General features: G+C 34.6%; 2 protein-coding genes and 2 non-coding genes across 7 annotated transcripts; 1 reads left to right on the top strand and 3 right to left on the bottom strand.

Moving 5' to 3' along the window:
* The first annotated feature begins 347 nt into the window (after positions 1-347).
* Positions 348-5,408, top strand: LOC146940056 (fluoride export protein 1-like). 4 transcript variants are annotated; one of them, XM_085753643.1, is made up of 7 exons: positions 348-1,898; positions 2,302-2,685; positions 2,793-2,870; positions 2,985-3,083; positions 3,622-3,814; positions 3,984-4,408; positions 4,806-5,408. In XM_085753643.1, the coding sequence occupies exons 2-7, from the start codon at positions 2,356-2,358 to the stop codon at positions 5,031-5,033; spliced, it is 1,353 nt and encodes a 450-aa protein (XP_085609769.1). In that variant the 5' UTR covers positions 348-1,898; positions 2,302-2,355; the 3' UTR covers positions 5,034-5,408. The 4 variants fall into 4 exon arrangements, with proteins under 4 accessions (XP_085609769.1, XP_085609772.1, XP_085609771.1 ...); XM_085753646.1 differs by having other exon boundaries at positions 1,577-1,905; XM_085753645.1 differs by lacking the exon at positions 348-1,898 and adding an exon at positions 2,036-2,204.
* Positions 5,409-6,929: 1,521 nt separating this feature from the next.
* LOC146940055 (small nucleolar RNA snoR114) lies at positions 6,930-7,015 on the bottom strand. The gene has a single exon (XR_015033863.1). It is a non-coding gene; the product is annotated as a small nucleolar RNA snoR114 (small nucleolar RNA).
* A 7-nt stretch (positions 7,016-7,022) lies between these two features.
* On the bottom strand, positions 7,023-7,093 carry TRNAG-GCC (transfer RNA glycine (anticodon GCC)). Its single transcript has one exon. It is a non-coding gene; the product is annotated as a tRNA-Gly (tRNA).
* Positions 7,094-7,913: 820 nt separating this feature from the next.
* On the bottom strand, positions 7,914-9,534 carry LOC146940053 (flavonol synthase/flavanone 3-hydroxylase-like). The gene is made up of 3 exons (XM_085753641.1): positions 9,037-9,534; positions 8,411-8,738; positions 7,914-8,229 (listed from the first exon to the last, which is right to left on the bottom strand). The coding sequence occupies exons 1-3, from the start codon at positions 9,498-9,500 to the stop codon at positions 8,017-8,019; spliced, it is 1,005 nt and encodes a 334-aa protein (XP_085609767.1). The 5' UTR covers positions 9,501-9,534; the 3' UTR covers positions 7,914-8,016.
* Between the last annotated feature and the right edge of the window lie 1,861 nt (positions 9,535-11,395).

Genomic DNA, 11,395 nt, shown 5'->3' with positions numbered 1-11,395 from the left:
TTTTCTTTAGTTTCATCTCTTTAAAATCTAAAATGATCGTTCACATGATAGCATTTCATCCCATGATATAACCATAAAACCTTCCAAAACGAAATAGCGAACGCCACCAACAAAAACTGTAATTGTTGAATCTTAGAATTGACGGGAATGCGTAGAAGAGGAACAATACACGTGCAAGTCCATCCCATTCAAACGTTGGCCAAAATTGTTGACTACAATAGTTATTCCAAACTCAAGCCTCTCATGTCTCATCTCTTCACATTTTTTTTTTCCATGTGAAAACGACATCTGGGTTTATTCTTTCTTAGATGATATATATAAAACGATAATGCTACGTATAGCGAAATGGGGTTCACGAATGCCTTCACAATTGCGGTGGCATTTTATTGTCAGTTGAATTTTGTATGAATTTGACGCACTTAAAAAAAATAAAAAATATTAACAACGGATCGGCTGTGTTTGCCGGCCAGGAACAACTTTGTAGGGGTGTTTGTGTGTTTGTGGGTGAGTTTGGGTTGGGTTTGGCCAAACCCAAAACCAAACTAAATAGGATAAGGTAAAATAACCATTCGTTATACTATTGGGTGGGTTTGGACAAACCCACTAATTTTTGGGTTGGGTTGAATTTGGTAATGGATTACCCAACTTATTTTTCTATTTTTTAATATTAAATGACCAAATGACAAGTCATCGTAATTTTGTTTTAAAATAATACTCTACTTTTTAATTTTCTTTAAAAAAAATGTTTAACTTATTTTACAATAATTTTATACATCATAGAATATCAAATAATAAACTTCATCATAAAATGTACCAAAAAAAAAAACTTCATCATAAAATGTACTAAAGTTTTTTTTTTTTTTTTTTATGTCATGCAACAAACTAAAGTTGTATAACATAAAATTGCATTAGTATCAAAATAACAAAAAAATGCAACATATTAATTTGTAACTCTAGTATGTTTTAATTTTCAATATATAGGGTACTTTCTTCTACGCTATGAAAGTTTGAACTCTTTTTTTTTTTGTTCAAATAAGTATCTGTTAAACTCTTCTATATGATAGCTTTTTATGTTTTTTTATTTAAAAAATAATTTTTTTTTGTTTAATAGTTTTTAAGTTCTATTTTTTTATTTCGTGTTTAATGATCCTTATCTTATTACTTCTTTCTATGCAGGATATATTATAGTATATTAATTTGTTGTGAACGAAAGCGAACATACACAAAATTAATTCCTCTAAAGAAAAAGATACAAAATTAATGGATTTGGTTTAATTGTTAATTTTTAAATATCTAGAAAATGGGAAAAAATATTATTTATTTTTAATTTCGTGTGTATTTTTTGCCGATGATTCCTGCGTTCCATGTTTTGATTCGGTTTCGTCACTAAATTCTTTTAACACAAAATCAATTTTTTACCTCTTAAAATAAAACAAAATCATCCTTAATCATAGTCTCGTGATGAGTAATTTAATACACACTCCTGTCACTAATATAAGCAAAAATTCAATTTCTAGATTCATTCAATTAATGATGTATGTAGTCTTTATTATAGGCTAAATACATCATTTATTGAATGAACCTAAAAAGTGGATTTGAGGGTGTAAGCTGGTGGGGAAAGAAAATGCGGCTAACAGCTTAACCAGAATCACTTATAATCTATGCCCATCGTTTGCATGTGAGTCCTGAGCTGTGATGTCTTCCGTTAAAATATAATCACCAAATAACATGGGGAAAGAAATCTCACCTGTCTTCTCTTGCCATTATTTTCAACGAACGAGGAAAAAAAAAAAACTCGTTTCTTCCACGACGAGATTTCCACGACATCGGAGCTACCGTTGCTCGCCGCCGGAGCAGTCGTGCCGGACTTATTCGCCGCCGCCCCCTCATTCAAAAGGGTAACTGGTGATTCAAACATTTCTTTTCTTTTTGAAAATGACATCTTGCGTTTCAGCCTCCTTTGTTAGGCACATCAAGTTTACGTCATCTTTTGTTTTTTTTATAATATATATAATAGATAGTTATTTATACATTCATAATTCAATGGCTGTATGAATTTCCAGCTACTTTATCCTGAGAGACTGACGACAGAAAATTCAAATAAGAAAAAAAAGATGCCTTTAAAATCAGAACCATACAATATAGTTGACATCATTGATTCTTATTTATCCTCGTGATTTATGCATAAAGTCAACATTGGTTGCGTAAGAGAATTAGTTTTTTGTATTTTCACACACCCCATTTTATAATTAACCATAATGTGTTTGTAGAAATTATAACTCAAACTTGTCCAAGTTGCAGGGTGGTTGGAGGAGGAGTCAAAGTTGCATCTAGTTTGGTGTTGGAATTGTTGACATGGAGAGAATGAGCAGTGATGGTGGTTCTTCAATTAAAAGGCGTTCATTGAGCATGTCAAGTCATAGAAGCCATCACACAGATAATGATATTGATTGCGAGAGTGTTTCAGAAGCCGGTGACATTGGAGATCGAGCACTTCCGAGCAGAAGGTTCAGCGAAAGCAACAGTTTTCGCTCAGAAAATGGAGGTGGTGGTGGTGTTGTTTCCATTCCACATGAGTTGCATAGATTGCATCCAAACTCCTCTGTTAGACCTTTGCCACATCAACTCTCATCCACCCTTCCTCTTTCTACTGATGCAAGAGTTGGTTCTCAAGACTCAAAATTTGTAAGAACTCTTCAATAATCAACATTACTTGCCATGTGATTGTGATATCAGTTTCTTAATGTTTGTTAATTAATCATTTATGGATAGTTGATTTTGTATATTTTCAGGAACCTTCTAAAGGTTTGCCAGAGTTTCTAGACTATGTTTCGTGTATGGCTCAGTTAGCTGTTTTTGGAATTCTTGGGGTAATATGCTAACCTTTTCAGTTTTCATTTAGCTTGAATTGTTCGATATACTAATACTGATATTGATGATGGTACTTGTAAGCTAATACACAAATTGTCATAATAACTATGCAGGTCATCACAAGATATTTATTGCAAAAATTATTTGGACCTGGGGTTGCTAATGTGACAAGCAACCATACTATTCTTTACCTTGACCTTCCTTCTAATATGGTATGTCCCCTTTTCCATCATTATTTTTCTTCTGTCTCTTGTTTATGTATTGTGGTTTGTTCACAAAGACTAGCAATTCAGAGTTATTTGGCCAGGACTATAACTTTTGGACAATATGTACTTAATTCATCATATTTATTGCTTTTCTAACAATAGACAAATTTGTTACCGCTCTCTGAAGTTGGGTCCAAATCGTCATGTTCTGGAATTTGAGTTAGAACTTAGTAGTAATTATTCCTTTCTAATGAGCCATAAAATCCTTGATCAACAGGATACAAAACAGAAAAAAAAAAAGTATTGAATCTTTCTAGAATGCAGTTTTAATTAGAGTGAAAACCTGACCGATGCTTTAAATTTGCTATAAAATGAAACTTATCTAGTTATCCTTGATATATAGAGCACAGTTGCAAATTAGTACTGAATATTGCTTTAATACAATCAATTTAGAATTTTTAACTACCATTTTGAGGTGAACACAAACGGAACCTGATTTAGATAAATGATGCGAATGCACTTTTTTATTGACATTTTATTTCAGATTGGTTCATTTTTTATGGGATGGTTTGGTGTTGTATACAAAAAAGACATATCTAATGTGTCCGAGCATCTAGCCGTAGCTATAACAACTGGTTACTTGGGGAGCCTTACAACCTTCAGTGGTTGGAATCAAAAAATGCTTGAACTCAGTGCTTCCGGCCACTGGGTCATCTCTTCACTTGGCTTTCTAATAGGTAAGTAAGTTCATTTCATGATGGTGTAACATTATTTTAAGCTTATATCTGTCAAACACATTTTTTTTACACTTTTGATACTTATCCTAAGTAGTTAAATTGATCTTTTGTTTTTCCCATCGGTATGACTCAATTGATAAGATGTTGTTTTACAATTGGAAATTTTCAGGTTTAGCTCTTGTTGCCGTTTCCATCGCATTTGGGATTGAAACTGCAAAGGGTTTCAGATTGCTTCTCAACAGGCATAATATTACAAAACCAGAAAACGGTACCTCTATGATCTACTTCAAAGTAGACAGCTACCGTCGCCAATTGACAGTTATGGTGATCTTCTTGGTGATATTGGGCATATTATGGGGTGTCAGTGGTGCATTAGTAAAGGCTAAGTTCAAGCGTGGTGGCAGTGCTGCTGAGTTGTGGTTTGCTTGCATGGTTGGACCTATAGGTGTGTGGATTAGATGGTTCTTAGCGAGGCTTAATGGACGTGGGTTAGGAACAAATGGTTTAAGATTTAAATGGATACCATTTGGGACTCTAATTGCCAATGTATCAGCTGCTTGTGTTATGGCTGCACTTTCTACTATAAAGAATGCAGTAAGTTTCTTTGCCATCATTCATATTCTAGTAGTGCCCCATGCCTGACTTGCATTGTCTAATCTCTAAATTGTTAGTCTATGAAGCACTGACACAATGACACTGTGTCACTGGCACATAGACACTGATAATAATTTGGAAAAATAGCAGTGATTGAATATAACCATGTGTCTTAGTTTCGGACAGACATTTAATCTGAAGTATCACGGTGTCAGTGCTACATAGTAAGCGGTAGCCTACTATATTTATCTTCTTATTGCCACTGTATCAGTTTCTTTATCATCATTTACGGCTTCATATAGTATACAAAGATAGCGGAATTCTTCAATACAAATAACAAAAATCTTCAATACAAAGATAACGGCATCCTTTACCAGCGTTTATTTGTTTGATGCAGGTGAACACAAGGAATTGTGATACTGTTGTAGCAGGAATACAGTTTGGTGTGATGGGGTGCCTTAGTACTGTCTCTACTTTTGCTGCTGAGTTTAATGCAATGAGAAAAAGCAGTGACCCTTGGAGAGCATATGCCTATGCTGCTATTACAATATGTGTCTCGTTCTCTTTTGGAATCCTAATATATTGCGTTCCTTATTGGACAAAGGGATTTGACATTGACACGTAGCAATTGGAAATGCAATCATGTTTTTAACTCTTGATCTGGTGTGGTCGAAACATCAAACTGTGGTAGCATCCTCCCTCATTATTCCAAAGATAACAATATTTTTACTTTGGGACCGAGCGATTAGGAGAAACGGAGTAATGTATTTACCACTATTGAAAAGAAGGTGGTGGTTTTGAGTTTGAATCCCATTCAACCCGCGGCACCAAGCAGCACACTTTTTTGAGTGGTTGAAGATGCAGTTTTGTGTTACGCTTTAACTATTTAATTGGAACATGCGATTGTTCCGTTTAATGCTTATTTTGGTTCTTACTTGGTTATGTTCCTTTGTAAGTTTTAACAAGATTTAAATCAAATGAAGTAATCTTTTCTGGTGAACTATTATTCTAGTTTATGTTTTTCTTTTGCTTCTTTTACAATTTTTAATCATATAGCAGAATCATTTAATATTATTGGTTTTGTTACAAAACTTTTGTAAATGTGGTTCATAAGTTAAGGAGAAAGATGCAGCTGATTATTGATCCTTTTGTTAAGTTTCTTATTGTGGCAGTGTTATATCCAAATTTTGTCAGTGTTTGGTAGAGATGATTCTAGACATTGAGCTCGTGCACTTCTTTTATCCAAATTTTATCAGTTTTCTGTGCATACTGAATTTTACATGTGCACTATTGAGATTAATGTCATTTTGATATATTGCCTGTTTGCAACAAACTGTGAATATTGTTGATGTAGTATGTAATCCTGTAATTTTAATAGTTATACTTATATATAGCAATAGAGGGAGAAATTAGAAGGTGCGTATAAGTTCCTTTCTGCCATATATGCTCTATGCTCTCCATTTGATAGAGTTCTTAGAAATTGTTTTACTTTTTCAGCAACAATATAAAGCAGAGTTCTTAGAGTTCTTATCTTTGATTATGCATAAATACATTGATTTTGGTTGTATTATTTTCAGAACTTTGTATACCTCCCAGTCTATATGAAAATACGAGACTAAATAATAAGATGATTGTACTACAGTTTTATGTGAGGAAAGCTTGATGTGTTTCAGTTGTATTTGTTGCATGGATTGGTTAATAATTTTTTTTTTAATGATAAATGTTTCAGTTGTATTTGTTGCATGGATTGGTTAATAATTTTTTTTTTAATGATAAATGTTATTAGTAAATTGTTAGATTAATATTTACTCCTTCGTTCGGATTTGAACCTGAAACCTCCAATTCTTTATCCCTTAACTCAAACCAGTTAAGCTAGCCAACCCCACAATAATATTGTATTTCGACTCCTCTTCTTAAAATAAATAAAATATATTGTACTTCAACTTGTGCTTGATCTGGTTTCTAAACACAGCATCAATTGTAAACATATCAAAAACTCAAAATCATGCTTACGAGAATTGCATTTGGTATCTAAATTCTACACCTAAGCCTCTTCACATATCCCTCACAACTCAAAATAACACCTTGGGACTGAATAATTCGAATGATGATTGCTAGATAGATGTAAAGCAAAATTCAGTTTTCGCAACCGAAGTAGCGTTTTTCGCAACCGAAGTAGCGTTAGTGATGAAACCCATCACCACATTTGACACAAATTTCATGAAAAAAAAAAAACAAAAAAGGAAAGCTCAGATGTGCCAGTTTTCGCAACCGAAGTAGCGTTAGTGATGAAACCCATCACCACATTTGACACAAATTTCATAAAATTCAGTTTTCGCAACCGAAGTAGCGTTTTTCGCAACCGAAGTAGCGTTAGTGATGAAACCCATCACCACATTTGACACAAATTTCATGAAAAAAAAAAAAAACAAAAAAGGAAAGCTCAGATGTGCCAGTTTTCGCAACCGAAGTAGCGTTAGTGATGAAACCCATCACCACAAAAAAAAAAAACAAAAAAGGAAAGCTCAGATGTGCCAGTTTTCGCAACCGAAGTAGCGTTAGTGATGAAACCCATCACCACATTTGACACAAATTTCATCATAGCTACCATTTTTGCACCAGCCAGGAATCGAACCCGGGTCTGTACCGTGGCAGGGTACTATTCTACCACTAGACCACTGGTGCTTTGATGTTAACTGAATCAACGTATAGATAGATATAGTGAAATTTTCCCATAAAAAGTTATACAACAAAATAATGAATTTCAAAACGGGGGTACAATTTTCACAATTTTTTTTAGAAAGATAACTGGTATAGAAGGTCTAGAAATAGAAGGAATGGATAATTTCAGGAAGGAGAGAGTATAGAGTTTCCACAATTTATGTAGAAAATTAGAATGATATATTTCAATAATAAAAATGATGCAAAAGTTGAGTTTAAATAGATAATAATCTAAACCTAAGAGACATACTTAACGTGCCTGCATATGAAAAATAAAAGGAACTAAATATGTTATTATTTGAGAAAGATCGATGCTATGTACAGCGAAGGAAAACATCACGATGGCATCCCAAAATTGAAATAGACCAATAAAAATTCAAGGAATCTGGAATTCATGGGATGTGGTTGAAATAATGTGGGGTCAATGAAAAAGTGGAAGTGATGGAATAAACATCACGAGCAATTCGCGAGATACTCTCTCGCCAGATACATCATTTCCCTTTGAGAAATGTTTTTTCTAGCAAATCATTAATTTGCGGAACATCACGACTCGGTTATAACAAAAATCCTTTATTTTTTGTCACCGCATGATTGCCAAGTGGGAGCTGTTTTTTTGTGTTTTTGTAACAAGGCATTTTAGCATTCGGGATACATTCATGATACTTTTCTCGCGATGCATAGCACTACTGTTACTATTTACACTATTATTTACATCAATTTCTTTCCTCTTTTACACATCATTCCTCATTTCGTATTAATTATTGGATCAAGCGACACATGTCCATTTTCACTAACCAATTTGTCTACCCCACTTTGATGACTTAGCTTTTTCTCTGTTGATATTATAACAGCCTGCAATATGTCTGAATTGGTACAAGTAGCTTCACTTACTGAGGGATCTTATTGAGCTTACAGTATGCATAATCTTTGTATTTCTTAGTCTTGAATTTTGGTGGGTTGTCTTGGTTAACCAGTTTTGGGTGAGGCCCAACTTCTTGCTCCGGTTGTGGCTCTATGAACACTGGCCAAGAAATTCTTGTCACATCTTTGCTCACTGTTGTCCTGTGTAATACAGCCTTGTATTTTCCATTGCTCATTATCTGATGTCACCATATATAAATCAGTTACACTATTTCTAATTTCAAATTTTTGAAGAACCTATCCTCTATACATACATGTAAATTTTCTATAGAAAATTGATGCAAAAAATTCAACTTATCTCTTTATGTCACAAAAACAATAATCAAACATTAAGGTGCAATGCAAGACATGTACATGTACCTCCATTTGGTCGCCAATGTGAATTACAAAAGCCGAGGGGACATACTTAACATCGTACCAACATCCATCTCTATAAGCTTGAAGACCCTGAACATCATTTGGGACAAGAAGGGTGATACAACACATGTCTGAATGAGGTGGAACACCAAGAACAAGATCAGGACGGGGGCAAGGTGGGTAATAGTTGATCTTTAACAAGTGAACCATGTTATCACCCCCTGCATACTCCTTTAGTTCGTAACCTTCAAGCCCTAACCCTATTGACAAGTTTTTGAACAACTTGTCTACAACCCCATGTAGATGTTTGCCGTATTCCTCGTTGATCTCTCTGCAGCGAACATATCAAAATTAATCAACCATATGTATCATGGCTCACGAGTTTTATAAGACCTACCACTCATTAGTAATAATTCATGATTTAACTAGTGATTTACCGATCAAATTATTTTGGTCTTTGTCATACGATTTATTGACTAAATTTTGTAATTGATTGCTAATTCGGTCTATAAATGAGTGTGACCAATTTAGGAAATGTCGTTAAATCACTAGTTGCTAATGTTAGCGATCATTTTAGTCATTGGTCTATGTACATAAATATATTTTTAGAACATGCATAAATAAGTAACCTGTAAGAAGGAGGGTTTTTAGGCCAAAATCGATAGTTAATATCCGAAGGTGGCCATATCTTATGAAACAAATGATCAACCCAACCTCTCTTATTATCAATATCTTTACCAAGCTTAGATCCATAACCTTCAATAGATTTAGAATCAGGAGGTTTAGCATATTGCTCCTTTTCTTCTTGTGGTAACTCAAAAAACGTTTTTCCAACACTTTGAAGTTTGGTTATAAGTTCTGTAGGTATTTCATGATTAACAATTTGGAACATTCCCCATTTACAACTTGCATCTATAATTTCACGTAACACTTTTTCCTCATCTGGGTTACTAAAATCAATTATAGGAACCTCTAATTGGGTCCCTCTAACAGTTGAGTTTCCAGGTTGTTCTTTTTCTGACCTAACAAACTCTGCTGGAATTGTTTCATTCGACAATGAAGCTACATTTTGCACGGTTTGTGTCTTTGACATTATTCCTTTTTTTTTTTTTTTGTTAAACTAATCAAATATGTAAACTTTTCAAATCTATAAATACCTCTAATAATTAATTAAAGAAGTTGCTTATATAGTTTTAACTAAAAAAAAGAAGTTGCTTATATAGTATTTTATTAAAGGTCTCAAATATGTAGATTTCTAATTAGTTAGTGGGTAAAATTAATCATGGCAGAATGACGGTGTGCTTACTTGCATGAAGCGGAAGATTTTTCTCCGTGAAAACGGGTGAATACATCTCATATGATATGATATGTGACTATTTACTTGAAGTTAGTTTATGGTTCAAATTGTAAAAACTTTTAATTCGGATGTAACATATAAAGCTGGTACAATATTTAACTTTGGTTACGGAAAATATCATTGCTGTACAAACCAACAGAACCGTCCCTGGGAGGTGCAAACAGCTCAATAGAGCTGGGCCTCCAAAATTTGGGGGCCCAAAATATTTTTTTTTTCTTTTTTAATATAATACATTGAACATTTTAATATGGGATTTACTTTTCCCACCCTACTGCCTTCTTGCGCGCCCTGCAAAAATTTCAAAAATACCCCTGCTCCGGATTTTGTTTTCCGAACCAGATTGTTAGTTACTTTCGAAAAATAAAATCTGGAACAGATGTTGTGCGCTTTTTTGTGTCTTTCTTTGATGTCAAGGGTCTCTGTTGACCGTTATATGAACCCCACACAAGTTGAAATGCTATTGCAGGGTTCATATGAACGGTCAACAATGACCATGACACCACCGACACCCCTAAAAAACTAAAAACGTTTGAAGAAAATTGAAGAAAAGAGGTGAAGTGAAGAATGGAGGTATTTGTTGAAGATGGAAGCCTATTTATAGCCTTAAACAAGTCTTAGGTCATTAATACAGTCAATGAAAACGTGTTAGTGGTTGTAACCGTCCAAACCCAAATTAATGGCTCTCTTTCAAAAGAATCCAATGCTGAAGCGTTCCGGATTTTACATTCCGGAATGTCCTTAGCCCTACAGGAAGTGCCAACTTTCCCCTCGTTCACCATTATCGCATTAATTCGGAAAGTATATTCCGGAAACCAAAGGTGCATTCCGAATTGTATATTCCGGAACGCATCAGTGTCATGGCCGGTGGTCTGCCCCACACGTTTTTGACAGTGGTCAAGTCAAAAAAACGTGTTTTACCATGTTTTTTGACTGCATTTATGGCTTCCCAACCATTTTTCACCCATCCCTCCCTATAAATACCCTTCCAAACCCCACCATTTCTCACGCCATCCCTCTCCTCCTCTTCTTCCTTCTACAACCATGGTTTTCCATCGTTGGCCTTTCATAAATAAGGGTCTCATTGAAAACTTTCAGGGTTTGTATGAACGGTCAATGAGGATGGAACCGCGCTGCAACGAAGGGCGGTTCATCTGAGGGTCAGTGGGTCAGTGTGGTTCTTAGCTTCGCCTGTCTGGGCGTAAGTCTGAGCACCCCCCACCTCCCTCAGGGGCATTTGTTTCTTCTTCCTGCCCTCCTCTTCCCTCCTCCTCCGGTTTTCCTCCAATAGCCAAGCTACTGCTATGTCCTATCACATAGCAGTGGTTAGACTCTTAGGAGATTAGAATTAGGCTCTTAGGAGATTAGAAATAGATTTAGGATCTTATGTAATAAGCTTAAAAAGCTCGAAAATTATTGTAATGTATTGTTCATATATTAATAAAATGAGTTGTTTTTATGTTTGTGTCTTTTTATTTCTGTTTTTTATTTTATTCGGATTTTATTTTACGAATTGTAGAGCTTAAAATTGCAAAAGTTCTGCTAAAATACTATTCCGGATTTTTAAATCCGGAAATATCTGAAGAATACTAACAATACGTTCCGGAATACGAAATCCGAACCAGGGGTAAAAT

This window comes from Medicago sativa, chromosome 3 (assembly GCF_051527215.1).
Source record: "Medicago sativa cultivar Bolivia chromosome 3, Bolivia_mono, whole genome shotgun sequence".
Lineage (NCBI taxonomy): Eukaryota > Viridiplantae > Streptophyta > Magnoliopsida > Fabales > Fabaceae > Medicago > Medicago sativa.
Note: the sequence above shows the minus strand (reverse complement) of the source record. Positions and strands in the feature narration are given on the sequence as shown.